Raw genomic sequence first — 22,483 nt, forward strand, 5'->3', positions numbered from 1 at the left:
TATTTATGAAAGTTCGACTTGCACCGAATCGATGTTCCTGTAGCGGATACCGTCGCTGCCGGTGATCGATTTATCGGACGATATTTCCCAATTTAATCTGCCACGATAGGAAAAATGTCGCGGCGATTCGAACTTAAAGTTGCCGTAAAAATATACAGAAGCAGAGAAAAACGAAATGGAGCAAGAAAAGAGCTCGTTCTTTCTGTTTTCGATACGCGCGAGTATAGGATCGCAGCGGTCGATTCGACGAGGTAGGGATAGGAGCGTGGAGGCGGCCGATTTCAGGACGGAAGTGGAATCCTGGAAACCAGGACAACGATGTCTCTTCGTATCTTTCCGTCTTATTGTATTTGACCAGGTGAAACTGGAAAGGGAACGGCGGCTAGGTAATTTCAATTATGTCGGTCCATTTAATTACCAGCGTCGGAATCGTGGCACGCTGTGCCCGCTTTCGAGACAATTACACCTTCTCTATCTGCCGAAGACAAAAACGTGGATAACCGAGAGACCGTCTATATTCCGTAGCACGATATAAATTTCGTCTCTTCCATTCCTCTCTCTCGTTCGAACCCGTAACCTAAAGGGCTAATTAGCGTGTTCGATCTCCGTTTCTGCCAAACTCCTGCCGTTTCTATTTGCGATTCGCGTAATTAAACCAGCTGTTCTCGTTGCAAACTCGCAGAGTATGAAACGCACCGCATCCTGCCATGGTATCGACGATGCGTACAATTGGAATTTCGGTCGATGGCAGGTTTCGCGTATCGCGTTCGTACTCGCCGGTGTGGTTCGCTTGTTAAACTCGTGCACGCCAGGTTGATCGATATCGTCATCGGACACGATCGAGCGAGACGAAACGACCGGCGGTTCTGCTATCGACGGCTCAACTCTCGCAACTCGGCTTGGTATTATCGATATTAGCGTCGATTACGTAAAAGTAAAAGAAAGAAAAAAGGGACGAAGCGAGGCAGTTACGCGAAAGACACGCAGACGCTTTTCGTTCTCTCGTTTATCTCGTTAAACGTTGGACAAGCGCGGAAATAAAATTACCGGCTTTTTTCTCGGCGCGATCGTTTTAATAACAGTGGTAAATAACGCGACCGAGCTTTCGCGAACGCGTAAAACGTTCGGCGATGTAATTGAATCGCGAGGTCGGCGAGGAACCGACCGGACCGTTAGCGTAGACACGTCGATGGAGCAGCTGCTCTGGAAGCTGCTTAACGTTGTTAAACTTTCAGCCGTCGAGCGAATAAAGGAATCGAGGCAGCCCGTGCTACGCGAAACGAATCTAATTGTACGTCAAAGTTTGGCCCTCGTTCGTCGAAACCGTCAAACTTTGTCGGCAAGAATTTCTCTGTATTCGAATTTTATTATTTTACGTTGCTACGTTCGTTGCAACGTTCCCACAAATGAAATATTCTCTCTCACGTTTGACGCGTAATGGAGACCGATAAGTCCGTATTCTGCAAGGTAATCGCGTCGAGCGCCACGTAACGCAACGACTCGACGACTCGAAAACGCGTGGCATCCAGAGAAAAATCTCTCTTTCTGTCTGTCGTAATCGCTTTGATCGTCGAACGAGCATGACACGGCTGTTATCGAGGAAACTAGCTGCAACGTAATGACAACCGGTTACGAGCAGCGTAGAAACGCGATATTCCAACGTACTATGTTGGAAACATTGTTGCGGCACCTGGATCGGATATTGATTCGCAAATATAATTGTTCTCGGTTTAATGGCTTGCTGAAACTCCGAGCAACTCGTTCGTGTCGAACTTGTCAACTTGTCGGAAGCGTGCAACCATTCCAGTCGATATTTCGCGATCGAAAAGGGAAAATTACGGGGAATATGATCGGTTACGAGACGCGCAGTTGCGCGACGCCGATCGACAATTATTCGACTGATTACTAAACCGGAGACAAAGCGAGTTCTCTGGCTGAAAATTGAACCTCCGAAACGGGTTTCCATTTAGAAAGGGCGAACGCGTTCACTTCGGTAACTTGGACAATTCTGCGCTCGGTAAATCTCCCGTCGTTTGTATCGATACGCGAAAACCTTTGCACGAAATGAAAAGGAAAATTTGATATTTTTTGCTTCGTAGTTGTTTCATCGTGTCGATGGAACAGCCGAGTTTCTTCCGGAAATTACACCGAACGCGATTTACCGAAGGAACGATAGCGCGAATATGCGACGCGTGGAAACTTTTTCCCAATATTTCATCGACATTCGACGATTCTCATCGTCAACGCGACTCGTCTTACGTTTCCACTCGTGACTGCAAAGTATCGCGGCGTAATCACAGCAACAGGAAATGTAACGTAGAGTGGAAAAAAGTATATCTGACAGGAAGCTTTCCTCTTATTACGGCAGGATGAGATAATTGGAGCGTTACTCGCCGCCAAGTGGTCGCGATTTTAATTGCGCGAAACGCACAACGAACGAACGAACGCAAAACTGGCACAGAAACTGGCTGCCACTTTGTTCGACCACGCTTCTCCTCCTACAATTAGTAAGAAGCGGAACGAATCCACTATGGGTGATCCCATTGCCATAGAAAACGTTTCGCGGAATATCAGCAAACGATCGTGGAACGAAGACTCGACGGTTTACACGGAAACGATCGATGAGCGATCGAGCGTAGAAACGACGGGACCAGCAGCTGGATCCGAAGGAACGACGTCGTCGTTTAGTGGCAATGGTGCAGGTCCATCGGAACTTGGATTTAATTGCTTCGTTACCGTTACCGCTCCTGCTCGTTTCCAGCCGAGCAAAAAGCAAAGAACAACGCGAACGGCGAATGGAGGGAGAGGGTGGAAGAGGGAGGAGACAAGAAGCTATGAATGAAAACGAAGTGGGCAGTGAATGGTATTCCGCGGCCGCGAACCACCGAGCGTAAAGATCGTCGTTACGTATCCGTGTTTATGTCGCGTCGCAGGCCGGTTCTCGTTAAAACGCAAAAGGGTTAGAGAAGAGGAAAAAGCTCGTTACGTCTGGACCGTGTACGGTGTCGCGATTAATCTTGTTAATAGGGGAAGATAACGAACGACGGACAGTCGATTAGTCTCATTGATTAATACGCCTTCGATAAAGGCTGATCGATTAGCTCTTGATTAAACAGCCCCTTATCGATGCTGGAGCGTTTCCAATAGCCTCTTGCTTCGTGCTCTGTTTGTTTCGATAACGTAACGATAACGGTGAGAACGTCGTCGTTGCTCGTAGTACAACGATCAATTATTAGCCGCACTGCTAACAACGTCGCGTAGGGCATCGTTAAACGAGACGATCGTGAAATTTGTCTAAACATCCGCCCGATCGTCGCGTCGAAGTATCGCCGATAATTTATCTTAATTACCGAGAAACGAGTCGGCAAATAGTTTTAAACGATCAGCTTTTGCAAAGTGGTGGAGATAAGGTTTATCGGATTGGATCGCCGCCAAGGTGTACAGAGTGTCTTGTTTCGATCAATTATCGGAAATATTTTGAAAGGCACGATTAGCGGAAGAAACTGAAAAGCGTAAATAGATTAAAAAGGCTGCACCCCTCTGCGCTATCGATCAAGCTCGTTCCACCGAACGCGCGAGTTTCAACGTGCAACGACTCCAACTTTTCCATCTATTCTTCAGCGATCGTTCGATAACAACTTCGAGTTCCAGATCGTTCCAAATTATTCACGCCGTTATGGACGAAGCGACGCGTCCGAGGGCCGGTGTAAGGCTTCCTCTCGACCTTCTGCATCGGTCGTTACGGTAATTCCGCGACCAATGTGGCTGAGCGGCAGCAAAACCCGTGGAAGCCGTCGATATCGCGGAATAAAATAAGATCGTGAAGGAAGAGGAGGAGGAGGAGGAGGGGGAGGGCTCGTAAACGCGAAACGTACAAGACTCTGATAACGATAACGTAGCCGCATAAAGGCGTCCTGGCTAGTTCCTGGTCAGATAATATTTGCCGAGCGACCGTCGCGATTTATCTGAAATTTACGTATACGCGCCTTGACCTAACCTTACCTTTTCGCTCGACCGACCGCTCGTTTTACCCGAGACTCGATCAGCGTAGAAATTTTTATCGATTTTGCTTGCAAGATCAGATGCTTTCGATTTACAGCCATACCGACGTTCTAACGCATAAATACCGTAATATAATTCGGATATTGGAAACGTAGAGCATCGGCCACCGTACGGAGGATAATTTTATCCTTTTCATCGCCAATCTTTTTCATCGCCAAGCAGAGTCCCCGACAATGTTAAAATAACGGAGGAATTACTGGATGGGAGATCGAGCTCTTACGCTCGATAATGACGGTATTTAACAGCTATTGGCGAGAGAAGCCCCGCGTAATATCGAACGGCGAGCGCGGTAATAAACGCAAAGCGGCCGCTTCTTGCCTTAAAGTCGTTTAATCGTATTAAATTAAAATGCCTAGCCACCGGTCGAATCGTCCAGAAGCAGACGACCGTGTGGGAGTGAGAGCGGAATGATATAACGTATAAATAACAAAAGGATGACGATAATCGACGGTGGATATGTTTTGGTATACGGACAGAGGTTGTTTGCTCGTCGTTTGCTACCGCGACAAACCAGGGTCTCGCTCGTCAGATAGTCGATGAATCAACACGCTTCTTGGTAACGAGCACGCGGTCCACATCGTGTCCTGCCTTCATCCTGCCATGATCCTTGGGATTTGTAACGGAAGGATTCGGGGAGACCCAGCGTATGTTCTATGATTGATTGTCAGTCGGTGTGCTGTCGATAAAATCACCGGTGAACATTTTATACATTTCCCACCGACTGACTTTATACATTTACGATGCAAGACTAGTCGTTGGCTCTTCGACGATAACACGATATCGTCGATACGACGAGGTTAATGGGTTCGTTTGTTGGAAATTTATCGACGACTCGACCAACGACCTATCGGTCGACGATTAAGAACGAACGTAATTCTAGTTCCTAAATAGCAAAAACAGTCACCGGGTAAGTTAACTTTCGTGTCATCTTTTCAGAGGAAAATTCTAGAAACTCTATCCAATGCCAAGCAGTAGGCAATAATACCGCGAAGCTTATCGAAGAACGTTTCTACCGCGTTGCCGATCTTCGCGAAGGTTGTAATACGAGCTTCCGTTCGTGATTCCATCGACGTCACGCATTTCTCTGGAATATGCATTACGAATTAGTAACAGACGCCCACGAAACAGCTTCGTGACGCGTCCGATTTGCCCCAAACACCCACCGATGTTACGCGAGAGGAAGAGACGGATCTCTATGGACCGACCGCGGCATTCTTTTTCCCTGCGGACCGGTACATTACGCGAGCGAGCAAGACACGCCGATCGATTCGGCACATCGCGCTCGTCTCTAACTTTCGCGTATTCGCAACAAGGCCAAGACCGCGTGGAACGTCGTTAGAACCCGTTTTTCGAAATGCGTTTTCCTTCTCGGTTAAAGCTACCGAACTAGGTTGAGTTTGTCTCTTATTTCGCTCTCTGCAAATCTTCGTCCAGATCAAATCCATTTCAATCGCGGAAACCTCCGTGTCTTTTTTCTTCCTTCAACTTCTTTATCTTACCGTTCCGTAATTTCTCTTGCCGTAATTTCTTTCTACTCTTTTTCACCTGCACGCCGTCTTAAACGGCGACTACGCGAAGATTTAATACGTCGCAAGAACAGTCAGGCAAAGTAATTACCTACGCAACTTGGAGCTTAAGTTTCAGCAAAACTAACGGCAACTTGTGGACACCAGGGCCGGAACTTCTATTTCACCGCGTGGCGGACATTCGTTTCCGTCTGTGCGGCCGATAACGCTCTCGTGTAAACCAGGCAAACAGAGACGGCGCGCGGCTTTTACGCGCAGATTTACCACTATCGCGCGCCCATTAAATTTACGTCCATCCCGGTGTCGCCCTTTTTTCCGCCGAGCTAGCCCTCCCACTCGCCCTTTATTTCAACTCGTCCGCACGAGTGGGTGTGTGTCGTTTTCCCTGCGCCTCGACTCACTCGAGCCGCCTCTCTCGCAGACGTTTTGCCAACAACCGTCCGCTCCATCCGCGAGGAAGAGTAAAAAGCGTCGTTCCGCCTGCAAAGATCACAGAGGTTTTCTTCGTTGGCCGCCGCGATTCGCCTCGACGCTGTTCGAGCTCGCGTCGTTCTCGTCGCGTATACATTAACGCGACAGATCACGTAGGAGGAATCGTCCTTTGCAGGGAACGCCACGTTGCTTCGCTTCCCTTGGATTTTATCGTGGCTATGGAAACTAGCTGGTAAACCAGGATCAGGCGCGTAAAATTAGGGAATTTGTTCGCGTCTCTTGGTCGCTGTTCTTCTTTCCCGTCCAACGAACTACGAAATTTCTCTAACCTAGGCGAGATTGGCAACGACGCTGTAACGAATGGCAACTGGATAATAGCGGAAAGGATCGGAATAGCGAAAATGTAAAAGCAACTCGCCGGTAAGACGAGTTTGGTTACCCGCGATCGCGATGTCCGTGCTCGGAAATTTCTGTAAAATCGATCAAACGCGCGATTATATATCTTTTTATTACCGCTGTTACGTCGGGCGACGCTCTATCTAGACCAGGCCACACACCGCGGGCAAGACGGGAACCAGATGTCCGCTCGTCCTTACTGCGTACCCTCGATGGTCTCAAGGTCCCATCGTAAATCTCGGGAATTCGCTAGCTACGGTCCTTCGGACCGAACAAACGTCTCTTTACCGAATCGTTTCCAAAGCTTATCGTTACTACGGGAAAGTTAGTTTTCTCGCGTACGATGCTTCCCACTAGCAACTCTCTCTCGGGGGCGGTTAGCGCCCTTCCTCGCCAACCAACCTAGAACGTCAACCAATTGACAGCGAAGTATTTCCCTCGCTCTCCCAATGAAACCTTGCCCTTGACAAATCAGCTCTTTCTTGTAGATTAGACCCACCCACGACCAGCTTTTCTCCGACACAGCATCGTCACTTTACCTCACTTATTCTTTGTCGTTGGAACAGTCAGCGTGTCATTACCGGGTTTCTATCCTTAAATCAATCACTTATGTAACTTATACGCACGCATCAGTGTAATTATCTTCTCTACAATGTTGTTGGAATAAACATTAATTTACACCTGTTAATTCGTATAACCTCGATCGAAACACCCTTATTATCGTAACAGAAATCAGGGGATCAAATCAGAGGTTTTCCTCCTTTTCCGAACGTCAGGCGGCGAATGCATAACGCGAGCTATTCAAATATAAATATTCGTTCGAAAGTAAACCTGATAAACCGTCGCTGTTCAGGGAGTTCGACGACGAAGATGTGAAACTTGCTGGAAATGAAAAACCGAAGGACAGCGGCGAACGGGAGCGCAGTTTGCCGCGAGTTCCGCTAGCTTGGGAATACTCGAAACTTCTGGCAAGTCAGCGAGGACAGGCAGGCGAGTTTGAAACGATCGAGAAGTTTAAATTTCAATTTGAAACTGAAGGAAACGAATCGAAGAGATTCGTCGGCCAAGCGCTGAAAATCGTCTCGAACAGTTTCTCCTCTCTCGTTCTACGATACTCTCGTTCGGTGCAAGTGCGAACAGGACGAGCGAAAGAAGAGGTAAATTCTCGGAACTCGTTCGTGGCGATCAACTCGATCGGCGCATGGAAATTTGACGTAACTCGGCGAGAGGCACCTCGAGCGTCGCACGGTCCAGCGAGCGAGCAACGGCTAATGCACGCGTACAACGCGCCCCACCGCGCTTCGTGTAGGAGTAGAAAGTTGCTATTGTGCCTGGATCTGGTTTTATATAAATAGCTGCACTCTCGGGGCTCGATCCGTGCCTCGAGTTTCCGCCGAATAATGAAATAATACGTTTCTCGTTAAATCGCTTTACCATCTTCTCTCAAGGAGGTCGTCGTATTACGTCGCCGCTAATTTCATCGAAAACGACGATCGATCGTTCGCTTATCTCCGTTCTCCTGTCGATGGTCCATCGCTTACGAAGGCTGAGCGCGCAAAAATAAACCCGCTCCATCTCGTCTCATCCGGTCGCGGCGAATATTTCTTATCGCCTCGGGGAAATTTTCACAACGTCAGAGTTGACCCAGAGTCGGTGACTTTTCCCCGTCGAGCGAGGAGGAGGAGGAGCGAACTGCTTGAGATTCACGAGTTGCAGATGGAAGAACGGTCGTGGTAGTTTATCGCGGTCGTCGCTGATGGTTCTCGCGCGTTCATCAGACGAGTAACGGCCCGTGATGCGATGACCCGTTGTTTCGATGGAGAACGCGCACTCGAAACGTGCCAGGCATTTCCGTGGAACGGCGCACGGGCAATATCGGCGAGTCGAGTGTTTTTCAAACAAGAGGAGAGCGAGCGAAGGCCGTCCGCCGCGAAAGTTTCCGCTGCGCTGCTTTTCCCTCGATGCGCCGTATTTTCGTGCCCTCGTTTCCTCGAAGGACCGAATGCCGCGGTCACCTCGACGATTCAAGGTCGAGTCAACGCGCCCCAGATTCCAATTCGCCAAGATCTCTTTTCGAAGATTCCAACGTGTCGTCTCGCGTCTCGTTTCTTTCGCGCGTTTGCCCGCCAACGAATCCCAAAGTTCGCAGCAAAGTGGCCAATACGAACGTAACACCGTGCGATTCGATTTGCCTGCTGTTCCCTGGCAGCGGCGCGGGTCAGTTGGCTAACAGCGGTTTCGCAACGATCGCGTTTCACGGAAGCCTCGCGGTCCCGTCCGATTCACCGAATAGCCTGATCGGACCAACATATGGCTAACGGTGGCGGGTCGTGGACGTTGGAGGCCACACGGCCAAGCTTCGCGCTACGCGTGCGGTTGCAGAGCGCGAGCCAACGATGCTTGTTCGCGCCACTTTTTCCCCGAACGGATCGGCTTGCGCTCAATTTGTTGCCATAAATAACGTAGAAATTCAGGTAGACGAAGGGGAAGGGGAGACCGGGGGATCGCGTACCGGTCTCTCTGGATCTAGTCGCGGTTTCAGCTCACGACGAGGCAAAACCGCTGCTCGATCGTCCAAGTAATCTGTTAGAAGCGTGTCGTACGGTCGATTTCCCTTTCAGATCGGCGATCGTATATCTCTCGGGCCGGCCGCGTGATTAGAATCGTAAAATCGTCGTGTATCGCAGCGGACGGCCGAGTCGGTTTTATGGACGCTCGTTTTACGCGCGCCCCACCTAGCCAGCGCCGCGGTTACGTGCGTGTCCGTGCGCGCGCCTTACCGGTTTTCTCGATTTCTGCCATCCAATACGACCCGTTATTTCGTCATGGATTTAGATACGCGAGAAACGAGCCGTTTCTTAACGCTGCCCACCCAAGGACGGCTCTTTGCAGCCTGAATCGCGACACATCGATATCGATAAGGTATCGAAGCGTTGCCCGGACTCTGTCGCTTGTACGCTCGCGTACGCGTTGCGCGGTTTTTCTTGCCAACGATGTTTTAATGTCTCGACTCTGCGTAAAAGCCGCCGTACCGCGAAGAAACGTAACGCTCCATTTAGAAGGAACGAAAATGACACGATTACCTCGCTAACACTTTCACCTACCGCGAGCGTATCTGTACCACGCTGAACTTTACTCGATGCTGGGTGAGCCGCTCGGAAGCCGCGTCCATCCACTTTGTAAATTCAAAACCGTGTTTTCGACTTTCTCTTAAAAATTGTACGTACGTTTCTTCGTTCTACCCTCGTACGATAAATACGCGTGCGATGGCAAATTACGCGTTCGTTTTTTTTTGGAAAGATCCGCTCGACCGCGGCTGCTTAGTTTGAATTTCCAGGCAGTCCGTTAGTCGGCGGTAAAACGAAACATCCTGAAAACAAAAGTGATCCGCGCGATGAAAAGGCCTCGAGCAGATATCAAGGTATATAGGCTACTAGGTCGAACGTGCTTCTTCTTGGTTAATCGCGGTTTCTTCGCCCATACTTTTCGTCCTCGTTCTGGTCATTGTCGCGCAAGGATGCTACACGTTTGCGTCGGTTGGAAGTAAGTCGTGGCATCGATGCTCGGATGGCCGAACCAGCGACGCGTCTTTGCCTTGGTCGATAAATGTCGGCTAGCCGCGAAATCGAATCTTCGACGGGGAATCGCCGAGAAAAAGCCGATCGTCGATGTGGCGATACGAGAAAACCGATCGCGTCGAGAAACTCTCGTCCTATTCCCGGTCTATTTGTTTGCGTGGCCGTTATCCGCGGAGGAATCTCGTCCGAAACCGTTTCGCTGTTTTCTCCGGATCCGGGGAAATTTCGTGGGAACGAGCGAACCGGAAAGATCGTCGAGCGAAAACGCTTCTCGAGGAAATGTCGCGTAGAATCGTACGGCGGAATCGATGGCCGATCTCTTCCGAGACGCTCCAGCGATTCGTCGGTATCGTTGTGTGAAATTTGCGTCCTAAGTATTATATTTATATCGGGAGAATAGCTGGGAATGTACTTGTAGGAAAGTGGAGATCGTTAACGTTGGTGAGAGAAGAAATGTTTCGAACTACGTGTACGCGAAGCCACCTGCAAACCGATAATACGAGGGAAATATTTAATAAGTTTAATTACTTCCCGGATTCGCGGCGGTTCTGCCGGAAGTCGGTAAACGAGCGATAGCGATTGTCAGGGTAACCGTCGGAACAAAAGGCAAGGAAGGCGTTAATCGCGGTTTCGGTTCGAATGGATTCGCGAAACTTTCCTCGGTGATCGGATGAATGGAAAGGGCGTAAAAAGAAAAGAGAAAAGAAAAATGGACGGGGAAAATTAATTTCCTTAACGAGATTTCGAGCCGCGCGATTAAACGCGGCAGAGACGTCGACCGCGATATTCCAGCGAGGATAAATTATACGTGGAGCGTGGAGAGGTTCCTCGCGACGAGCGGTAGATCCGGGGCAAGCAAAAAAACGTGGAAAAAAAGCTTATAGAGGAAACGGCCGATAAAAATGGCCAAGTTCTTCGCGTCTAAGGAATCCCGCTTGGCAAGGTCGGGAAACGACCTAGCCGCCGGCTATGGCACTCTTTTGCCTTCGTATTGGTACGCGAACGTGCATCTATTTCCACGAGTGCTCGCGCCAGAAAGACGACCTAACCCCTCTTCGCGTCGTTTCGCGTCGATCGCGATACAAACGAGCAGCTTGCTACCGATTAATTGGGAATTTACAAAAACTCGGGAAAAAGTGCAAAGCGAGCGAATAAAGCAACGCCTATCGTATCGGCTATCTGTCCACGACGCAGAGAGTAGGAATATCTGTAGGCGAAATATGCGATTTCAACGGCCCTGGCCGATATTATTCGGAGAATAAACTGGAAAAGCCGAAGATTAACGTGGCTGAGTTTCCAGATCGACTTCGTTATCCGGTTACGCGCGCGTTCCAACGATCTTACGTAACGTCGGGGAAGTAGCGGAGTGGCGTTCTGCGATCGCCTGGCAACGGTCGAGGCAAAGCGCACTATCGAGAACATTCGGACGATTCCGTTTTCCATCCAAAAACTAGCTGTAACCAGGCTGTAACTCGTCGACGGCCGATGGAAACTCGGATACGAATTTTAATTACGCCTTTGTCTCTGGCTCGTAGATCGAACTGTCGCTTTCGAACACGGAGCCTGGCATTGTTCCGCGAGAATCGCCGTCTACCGTTCCTCTCCGATGGATACGTTGAACCTTAACGAGGTTGCAGCGATAGCGATATTGTTAATTGTTCGATCAAACAATCGCCGGTACGCTGTTAATTCTCGCAGCGTGGTCTATCGTACGATCTCACCGCTCTGCAGACCAAGTTCGACTCGTTGGCGATCGGAAATCGCACGCAAATATTTGCAGCAAATACGGGCGATCGCGGAGCTAGAGGGAATCGCGCGACCTTTCCGGTCAAAGCTAGAGGGTTATCGTTTTGACGAGCAAGTTTAAAGCGGTTATCGGAAAGCGCTTGAATTCGTCGAACGACGCGAAGAGTTTCGCCGAGCTCTGTGCGCGCTCGCGACTGAAATGCTGTCGCCTCGCTCGCGTTTTCATCGCGTTCGACGTCACACACCGAATGGAAATTCCAAATGGAAATAATCTCCGAACGACTCTCTCGCCGTCGAGAGATTTACTCGAATTCGCATTCGCACAGGGACACCCGGTAAACGGAGAGTTGGAGGTTGCGTCGGTAGTCGCGCGGAGACGTTTCTCTCGCAAACCGCGTTAACCCTCGTTTAAATATCAAACGAGTTACACGACGCGGCGTATCGGGAAATTTACAGCGCGAGGTCGCCAGCGAAACGTTCGAGGAAAGCCGATAAAATCGAGTGGTTCGAGCACAGCAGCAGTTAGAATAATTAGCTAGAAGCTAGAGTCGCGGTGAGACGAAGGAAATTAAGTCGGCACGATCGGATGGTTCGCTCTCGCGTTTTCGATACCGGTCGGAGTCCGTTTCAATTTTCCAGGTCTAGAGAAACGTCGCCGATGAATCTAAAACGTCTTTTCGATCGATCGTACAAAGCACGCTCTTGTCCCGTTCTTCTTTAGAACGCCTCGATATTCTATGCGGAGAACGTTCACGCGACAGCTTATTGGAACGCGACGTCGCTCGATTTCCATTTATTTCTACCGTGTATTATCGTCCAGAAGGCCACCCGATCGTCCTCTTTGACGCGTCGCGCGTTGCAGCAAAACGCGGCGTACGTTACTTTTTAGCGAACCGACCGTTCTTTCTCCGTAGACGATTCTAATTAAGTTTCAGGAAAATTCCGTTGGAAAATTTAGCGAACCAATCGGGTCGCCCCGACGAAACTCGAAACTACGATCGTTTCCACTCTCGTCGAAGCTTCTCGTACGAAACGCAGAATTTGACGTAACTTGCAGTAGCTTTCGAAGAACTTGCGGCGAAAGCCACTCGATCAACGATCTTAGGAAAAGGCAACCTAATAATTGGCAGGACGAAGAGGTAGGTGCAAGAGGCGAAAGCAAGAACGTCGTCTGGAATGTTTTTAAATCGACGGTAAACGTCGCCACCGATTCTCCTTACCTGTAAAGGCGAATTGACACAAGGAATTACTCGAGAAGACTATTAAGTCGACTCTGTCTGTCGAAGATGAAACAGGAGGATTCTCGGAAGACGCCGGCTGTTCCCGTGGAAGTACTCGAGGCTAATTGCCTTGGAGCTCGATCAGCATCTTCCCTCGGGGAGGGTACATTACGGCGCGAGAAGGAGGCACGCGTTTCTTCATAAATCTTCATTCGCGAGGTGTCGTTAGCCTGTAAAATAAAACGGGCAGCGTGCGCCAACGAATGATTAATCGCAACGGACGTCGTTTGTTACGCGGACACCACGGAGAAAATAGTAACACGGTTGCGTAATCCGAGTCTCGCGTTGTTTGGACTCGGCAAATTACGCGGACGTGTCTAACGTGGCGAAGACGCGACGAGAACAACGTCGCGACCGGCCAAAGATCATTTTTTAACTCTCGTTCGCCACGTTCCCCGCCCTTTCCTTCTGTTTCGTCTTTCGCGTTTCGTTTCGTTTCGTTTCGTTTCGTTTCGTTTCGTCTCGTTTCGTTCCCTGCCGATCTGTCCCGTTGGCAAGGTTGCTCCAGTCCGTGTCACGACGAAGATTAACGCGCCACCACATTCATCAGCCTCTATCTCGTAACTTTCTACTTGGAACAACGACGAACGACCGGCATCTTAACTCCTAATCGATCGTTATCGTCGGGTTTGCCGCGGTGCTTCGCTGCTGCGTTGTTTATCGGAAGGGAACTTTCTTCTATCGCTTTCGTCGAATTACGTCGTCGAGGTTTTGCCAAAGGATATTAAATTGGATATTTGCCACGACTCGCTCTACCAAGCATTTCGCGTTACGTCTCTCCGCGTAATTAGATCGCCGGTACGATCTGTCTGGTACGAACGACGCTTTGCCTCGTCGTTCCAATTCCATCGACGAAAAAGATTCTTCCGTAGAACACGAAGAATCAAGAAACGATATCAACAGAGCTGGCTGGAAATGTAGCGTAGTCGCGTAATTAAGAAAGAAGGAGAGTCGTTTATGGCGCGGAATGCAAACGACTTTGGATGGCGCGTAACTATCGTCGGTTAGATGAGATCTAGAAGAGTGCCAGGGTCGTTCCACGGCCTCCTGTTCCCGATCGAGACACTCGCCGACCGATCTTTATTCCTTCGTTTTCGCGACGACCGTGTGTCCCGAGAACGCGTCTACGGCGATCGCGTAATAACTTGTGGTCGGAGAAGCGGTAGACCGACTCGTTTCCAGCCAGTTCGTTCGTTTCCCGCGTTTATTTCCCTCGCCCAGTTCCCTCCTTCCATTTGTTATCCTTTCACGATGACAAGGCGTGCGCCTGTTTCTTGTTACAGGTGAGTCAGGACACGGAGAATTTTTCCGACATTCCTTCGGTCGACAGGTGTGAGTAACGGCGATTCGAGTTTCCAGTTTTCCCCAAACCGACGATGCTTCTCGAGCTCGTCGCACGGCCAGTAAATACAAGTAAGATAAGTACGCGTCTCGCTCGATTCTTTTCGATTCCAGCAACGTGCGAAGCAAATGTTCTTTCGCCTATAACTGGATTCGTTCCGACGATGTTAAAATTTCGTTAAAATTTCGTTAAAAATTTCAATGAGATCGAAAAGGTCAAAGTGGCGAAGAGAAGAAAAGCGGTTTGACCGTACGCAAATTACGCGGCGAAAGCGCGATAACTTGATGGTGAATTGGCAGACGGTACGTTCGTATTAGGACTCGCTTCTTCCGCTCTACGACTTGGTGCGTATAACGGACAGGAAACTACGAGCGTGTACATCCGGAAGCGTTGATGCGCTCAATGCCTCCCTTCCGGTGGTACTACGTAGTCGACATTGCGAACGAGGCGAACAGAGGCGACCCATCGACGACGGCGCCCGGCGTCGTTGCTACCACCTGCCTCTCAGCCTGCTACGCAGATGGCGGTAGTCGTCGGTCGACCGAAACTTACCTACCATCGTTTTTACCCAATTCCCATACGGAATCGTGTACACCGTTCCGGAATAAATTTTCAATTTACTCGTTTCGAGAATTAGACGGTACCATCTGTAAATCTAGAAAAGACTTTTGGCCGGCCAACACGGCGATACTCTGTCGTCGTCTCTATGTATAAATGCGAGATATACTTTTCGCGCAATGTTCTTTCGCAAATACTGCGAGAACGAAACTGTCGTAGCAAACGCAGGTGTGTCTGGTGGAAGGAAAAATTACGCGCATAGTTGGAAACGTGAAAAACGCGTGTAAACAAGCATCGATCCATTTAGTCTATCGCCGGGGATTCGCTGGACCGCGACGCGAAGCGTACGTTTTTACGCGAACGAGCGCATCGTAATCTCGCGTAAAAAGTAGCAGAGTGGATCGAAAGTAAAAGGATATAAAGAAAAAAAGGTAGAAAGGTAGGCGGAGAGCCGGACAGAAAAACGGTTTACGACGGTCGTGCTTAAAATGCCGAGTACTCGGAAAATTAGGAGTCTGGCATCATCGGCGTAATGCGCTCTCCTTCTCTTTCTCCCTTTCTCTCTCTCTCTCTCTCTCTCTCTCTCTCTTTCAGTCTCAGCGTGATAAATTTCATTTAGCTGTGTGCCGCGCATAGCGTGCGTGAACGGTGAACAGAAGAGAGCGTTTCACTCGGACGCTGCTTTAACGCGCCGACCGAGCGACGATGGGAATTTGCAAACCGCGTTGTCCGTGATGAAACCGTGATGAAACCGTGAATTCGCGCGAGTTTCGTCGGGGTGTGAATTACATTAATCGCGATATACGTACACACGCGTGGCCCGCGTTGAAAAATAACCACTCGTCGAAATCTCGCCACTGCGTTCCGCGCGAGTGAAATTTTTCGTAGCCGATCGCGAAAACGGAAAACGGAAGCTCGTAAAATTGTCGAGCGCTTCGAGGTCGACCGTACGCGCGTATCTCGACAAAGAGTTGACATATTTTTCATAATAATTAATATTTTTGATAATTAGGGACCAACTGGCTGTAGGGAAAAGCAAAATATCGCGTGTAGATGCGTTTCCAGTTGGATCACGTGCAAACTTTACATCCGTGCAAATATCGAGGAACAACGAGCAACCGGATATGCCAGTCGATCCGTTGTTACTTTCCATCGGCAAACGTATGGTAGAAAAACGACTGGCCCGCGCACACGAGCAAACGTTAATTGCACAACATACTCGATTAATTAATATGACTGCGTTTGTTTCCTGTTCGTTTGCCGGCCCTCGGAGTTTCGTCCTCTACCGCAAACAAAGGCCGACAAAAACTACGACGATTCGCCGATAATAGACGCGACGACAGGTAGTGTTTTCGTCTCTTTACCATCGACCCGGCGACGTCCTTTTGGCCAGACCAAAGCGTACGCGCAAAATACAGAGCAGTGCGCGACTGTTTTATTTTATCGATGAGAAGGAAAGCGCGTGCCTTGCTATTTATTTCCACCGCACTCTCCTGTTCTTCCTTCTGTCTGGCGCTCCATGGGACGCCGTACCTGTAAAATTACGTGTTTGTAATTCGACGCAACGTTAATTCCATCGGTTCGCGTTTGTCAACGATACATTATCGATATCGATGTTATTACCATATTTCGGATGGAGTTAGGCGAGTCCCCACGAGACCCAACGTGTGCCAACGTGTCCCAACGTTCCCCGTTAATGCAAACACGTAATTGTACCTGTCGAAATTCGTTCGCTCGGCCCTTCGCCCCTCGTTTCCCCGCTCCGATCCATCGAATCGCGCTTACCCATCCGCATCGTCGAAAATTCCGAAAGCGTGTTGCATCCGTTTTTTGTTCCGCGTTTCTATGCCGCGTCGACGCGTTTCGAAACGTAACTACGTTTGTCGAATATTTGTAAATTAATCGCGGGGAATGGCGCGATATTGTACTAGTCAAAAATTCCCAATCCGCGAGATGAGTTCCGCGCGCGAACTTCTGGTTGCAATTTCGCGGCAAATCTTTGTCGCCCCGTGTGCCACTTCCCATCTCGCGCAAATATCTCCACAAAGGATTTCGTTTCGCGACGAATGCGAGTTCCCTCGTTCGCTCGTCCCTGTTCTCTTTTCACGACTATACGCAATTTGTCTGTTTTACCCGACACTGGTATTTCTCATCCTCCTCGGGCTTTCTCGTTTAAGCGATTCTACGATAGTTTGGCGTGTACAGGCACCAACGACCGAATGAAATGCTTTCGTTGATTTAAGAATTCGCCGGCACGCTCGAGATGCTTCTGTCGTACGAGAAAGTACTCGCGCGATACTCCGGCTCGACCTGCGAACGCAGTTTCCGCGAAGAACGCTCCGAAGATACGAAACAGGGGCATCCCGTTGGAGTTTAAAAACGAACGAGGTTTGTTTCTCGCGGGGAACTGATTTTTCAAACTTTGACGTTATGTCGCGATGCATAAAACTGCTGCCTAGACGCTGTCGCGTATCTGCGACGTGCGTTTCCCAACGAGAAATTCAACTCGTCCCTGGAGCAAAAGAGGAACGTTGCGCGTGAAAAGGGCCGAGCGTTTGATTCGCGCGTTCCGATTCATCCGCATTTGTAGGCCGAAAGTGGAACATCCTGTGCATCGGGTGAGACGAAAAATCGCAAATACGAAAAACACGCGACGTTACGCGTAGAATCGCGCCACGAAGCTCGATCCACGCTCGTCCCGAAAGACGACGAGATCGCCCGTGTTCGCGTCACTCGGACACGCGATTTAATAGTCTTTTCGGGCGTCGAAACGCAGTCATTTTTCCTTTGACACGCGAAGCCGTTCGAGTAACGGACCGTGTGTGCGTAGGGAAGAGATTCTCTGATTTACGAGCGCGAGACGCGCGTCAAACTCGGCCGTAAATTACGAGGATGCGAACCGAAAACACTAACGGTTTCGAGCGCCATTTTTCTACAGCCGATGGCACGACCGACGCTCTGGTTAGCCTCTGGACGAATCGAACGCCGCGATCTTCCATCGTTGCCTGTATCGCGAGCAATCGATAACCTTTTGCAACCGCTGAACGCGACGGATTAATCGTTTGACGGAGGAAAACGCGACGCAACGACGCGACAGGACAAGACGATCAAATATCGACGTGCTCGTTCGTCGGTCGGTTCGAGTCGACGCTCCACTCGACGAGGTAATTAACGTCGAGTCACGGTATTGTACACGGGTCGGTCACTTAGCTGCCGGTCGAGATCCTAGATGACCGGACAAATCGTCGGAATAAAGCGGAGTTATCGACGAAACGGCGCGAGATTTCGATAAAACGCGTAAAACGAGAGATTCGATCGGATACGTAGGTCGTAACGTCGGTCTGACAGTCATGTGCAAATGGTTGGCTGCATGCGATTTGGAAATTTGCCCGGCGTCGGTCAGTCTATTCTACACCGCGTGTTTATGTATTTTTAAGTCGTAGCTCGTTCCTGATGCAACGATGACGAAGCGAGGTTGTTTTTATTAAGCACTACCACGCGATCGATCGTTCTCTATTATTTCAAGACGGTCCGATGCGGTTGCCGCAGTTCGGTTATTAAGCGTTTCGACAGCTTGTCCATAGGGCGTGTTCCTCTTTGGCATCCGATCACAGTTTCGCCTTGCGTTATCCATTCGTCAAATTGCCCCGAATAAGTTCCATTACAAAACGATGGTACGCTCGTTCGACCGCCATTTCGCTCGCTTCGTTCATTCGTTTTATCGAAGCGTACGCATCTTATCGCAAAAATAGCTTCATTCTCGAGCTCGTACGTCCCTTTCGGAAGGGACACGCTTCTAGCTGTCGACGTAGTAAAATTACAGGTCGATGCTCCGCGCGGAAAGCGTCGCATTTCGCGTGTTCGACGTAATGGTTTTTCGTCAGCTCGGAGATATTTCACGTTCCCGCAGCTTGATCTTCCGGCGTGGCGTGGACCGAAAGCAGGGTAGACGATATCGGCGATGGATCGCGGTAAGGGGCCAATATTTTCGACGTCAATTTGCAAACGGGCCGAAATTTCCGCGCGCGATTTCCTCGGTATCCCAGAGCTGCGCGATCTCTGCAGGAAGCGACGTCGCTTCGAAAAAATATCATCGGCGTAGCTGGTAGTTGCGGGGTAACGACGATAAGGCGGTTAGCGGAGGACATAAAAATAAAATGGTCGCTTTACGAGCCGTGTTAAATACGTTGTCACCGACCATCGACCCTTGCCACGCCGATGTTTTCCCATCGTCGAATCGATTCAACCGGTTGATTCAACGTCGATTTTAGCCTAATACGATTAGGTCATCGAACGAGCCGCGATTCTTATCCTGGTTCGTAAATTTGATAAGAAAACGCTTCAGCGCTTAGATGTCCGATAATTTATTAGTCGTTTATATCGTTTATTATCGCTTACGCTTAAAAAATTGACAACGTTTCCGAGAGAAAAGCTTAAATTAAAAATTTGTCGAACGCCTATGCGTAATTCGAGAATCGAGACGATTTTATCCGATCGTCAAATCACGAACGTTTCGTATTTCGATAATACGACGCTGCCAAAATTTTATGGCACTCCGCCATAAATGTTTGAAAAAGACATCGGGCTGGACCTTCGAAAGACTATGGGTCGATTGAAAAAGAAAGATTTGCATAATAAACGTTGCGTACCAGATGATCATCGATCGGTGGATGATTCGTTGCGATGCTACTCGCGACGTCTTAGGTACATCTGTGTCGGCGTACCGATCGTCGTGTCACGTTTGATCGACATTCCCCGAATTGCGACCGGGATGCCGCGAATCCCTTTAGTCTGCGCGAATCTCGCGCTCGGAATGACGCTCCAGGAGCGATTATGCGACGCCTCGGTGCTGGCGACTCGAAACTCGCTGCCCTTATCGCTCGATGCGTGTCACCGAGTATTATGGAACTCGACAGAATTTCCCGTGGGATTGGGTCTGGCTGATGTAAGACGGCTGAGATTACCTTCCTCGAGAGAGGGATTAAAACATCCGCCGTGTTCAACGTCGCTGATAGCCGGTTCATTTGCAGGAGGAGGGGTGTGTGTGTGTGTGTGTGTGTGTGTGTTTGGAGAAGATAAACGGCGCGAGATTGTCGCGAGACACGAACCAAGGAAAACTGTGAAATCGGCTAAGACCACGCGTAGTTTCATCGTCCGTCGTTCTGCGTTTCGTTCGTTTCTCTTTGCAACTTTCTTAAAACGAATAAATAGTCTTGCGAAGTACGGCCAGCGATCTACCGTGTTAATGGTCTTGAGCGGTTAAGATCCTCGGAACGATCTTAGGTTTAATTCAGCCACTACTCGGCAGAGAGAAATCGATTCATTGCGGTTGAAGGAAAAAGTCGATGGGTTACTCGGTCGTTTGGTGTTCCTATCCTGATACGGTTGGACGAACGCGCACAATGGGCACAAGCGCGGAAATGAAAATGGAGTCCGTTCGATCATCGCCGGAATTCGTGAACGACACTTTCGATGAAATCGGTTACCTCCGTTGCGAGTCGGAAACGAGCGTCTCCCTTGACCAATAGACAGAGAAGGGTCGAAGCGTTAATCGCGTATTCCATGAAAATAGTACGGCGTAACCACGTGCGATCGCTGGAATCGTTTCTCTTTCAACGAGAACAATCCTACAAACGAGATGTGATTCCAAGATTAAAGAGCCCGATAACGGTTCGACGTGAACAAATCGGATAAGTGAAAAGTACTAATTTGAAGAAGCGACTGCTTACAATTGTATGGAATGTAGAGAAGAGGAAGAGGAAGAGGGAGAGAGAGAGAGAGAGAGAAGGGTGTGGTGCAGTACGAGGACAAAATCGACGGTCGTTGACTTTGCCTCGAGAATCGCTAATGCACTTGACAACTTGCCGAGTCTGCCTCGAAGGTGAGTTTATACGCGGGAGAAAGTTTGGAGAAGCCCGTACGACTCGCGAGTATTCCCCGTTTTCGTCCGGTGAAACGCTCTCGTGGAATTTTGCAACCCCTGGTTCCGAGAAGTTTGACCGCGTCGTGGCACCGTCTTTCAGGAAGCTCCGTTGTCAGCGTATAATATACGCATTTGCATGGAACGCGTTTCTTTCACCGCATTGACAGCGGCGACGAAAATGAAAAATACGCTTTCCATCGTCGACTATTCGCTGCATATACGGTACGCGAACCGAATGACACAGTTGTGTGCACGAAATCCGATGCTTAACCGTGTATGCGAATATACGGAAGTTACTTTTCAAGCTGAAGCGGGTTTTCAGCTTGTCACCCGTGTATTATCCGCCTTGTAAAAACCTGGCTTGTCGGATAATTAGGCGCGCAGGTGGCATTTAATTACTCGGCGAACGAAAGTCCTTTTCGCATTTCCATTTGCCGCTTCAACGGCTCTTCTTCGTTTAAAGGCGATCAACCAGTACGTTCATCTTGGTTTCAACAAAATTCAAAAGCGAATCGCGAAGAAAGACGAGATCTTCGAACGAACCAGCCAAATAGATTTGGAGCGTGTACGTAGACTTGGCAAACGGAGGATGCTGACCTCGGTTAGGCAATTTAATAAATCGGAGATCGTTTCAGCCTCTCGACACGCGCAAGCTACTAACTTTTCCTTCTTTTCTTTCCGATCGTGTCTTGTTTTCCAGCATGGCGAAACAAAGGCAACGTAACTTCGAGAAGAACGAGCCTATCGATCGTCTAGCCGATCCCAGCAAGTCGATATTTTGCATAATACTCCTGGTTACCCCTGTTTCGTTGTTCCGATAAACTTGTTGGTCGCTTGGCGAAAATGGCGTTGTTTGGCGCGTCGTGGAAGCAGTCGGCGATGGTTCCTCGCATTCGCCGCAACGAGGATGTATTACCGCCGTTATTGTTATCGCGGGAATCGGTAGGAGGTAGGAATCGGTAGAGGAGGAAAACGAGGGCTGGGAGGGGCGTCGGGACGCTGCCGGAGGAGGTTGTCGAGCAGCTGCGGCCGATGTCCGCCGGTCGGGGCTTGCAAATACGACGCACATGTAGTATCGGCGAATATTCGGCCGCGGCAGTTGCGCGGCGAACGTGCACGAAAGCGGTCGCGAAACGCGCTCCGTTTCGACGTTTTCGCGCGTTCTTTTCTCCCTGACGCCCTTCCGTTTTACCGGTCGCGAAACGTCGTTCCATCTACGAGTAGTACGAGGCAAACGGTTGCGAACGTAGACGCTTCGAGAAAGAAACGGAAACAGCGGCGATAATTCTGTGAAGAAAGGCGAGGCTAAGACTAATAAAGGGTCGTTTAAATTTAGCGAAGAAGCGCAGAAGGAGTCGACGAGGCGAGAAACATCGTCGAGTATCGAGTTTGCACTTCGTTTCGATGGAACGCGTAAAGTCGAGCGTGAATGTCACTTTGATTTTCAAGTTTCGATGCAAGTTCTCGGTGCATTCGTCGAATGGTGAAGTGGAAGCGATTTTAGTTGGCGAAATAGTCGTATTTCGAGACAATATACGGCTGAACGATCGTTCGGCTGTGCAACGAATCGCCTCGCCTCGGAACACCGGTAGTGGAGGTTGAAAATGATCCGCGCGACGAAGATTCCCGGAGGTATAAAA

At 49.5% G+C, this 22,483-nt stretch overlaps 1 protein-coding gene across 2 annotated transcripts in view; it reads left to right on the forward strand.

Moving 5' to 3' along the window:
- LOC117234087 overlaps nt 1-22,483 on the forward strand; it is an 85,843-nt gene that overhangs the window by 40,119 nt on the left and 23,241 nt on the right. Inside the window, exon 1 of one of the 2 annotated variants that reach the window (XM_033495177.1) lies at nt 14,304-14,419. The exons of the other annotated variant lie outside the window; for it this stretch is intronic. Coding sequence (XP_033351068.1) covers nt 14,397-14,419 — 23 coding nt within the window. The 5' untranslated portion in view covers nt 14,304-14,396. Of the gene's footprint in view, nt 1-14,303; nt 14,420-22,483 lie in introns of those variants that run through there. 2 annotated transcript variants of the gene reach the window in all.

Source organism: Bombus vosnesenskii, unplaced genomic scaffold (genome assembly GCF_011952255.1).
Source record: "Bombus vosnesenskii isolate JDL3184/JDL3185 unplaced genomic scaffold, Bvos_JDL3184-5_v1.1 scf7180000013262, whole genome shotgun sequence".
Lineage (NCBI taxonomy): Eukaryota > Metazoa > Arthropoda > Insecta > Hymenoptera > Apidae > Bombus > Bombus vosnesenskii.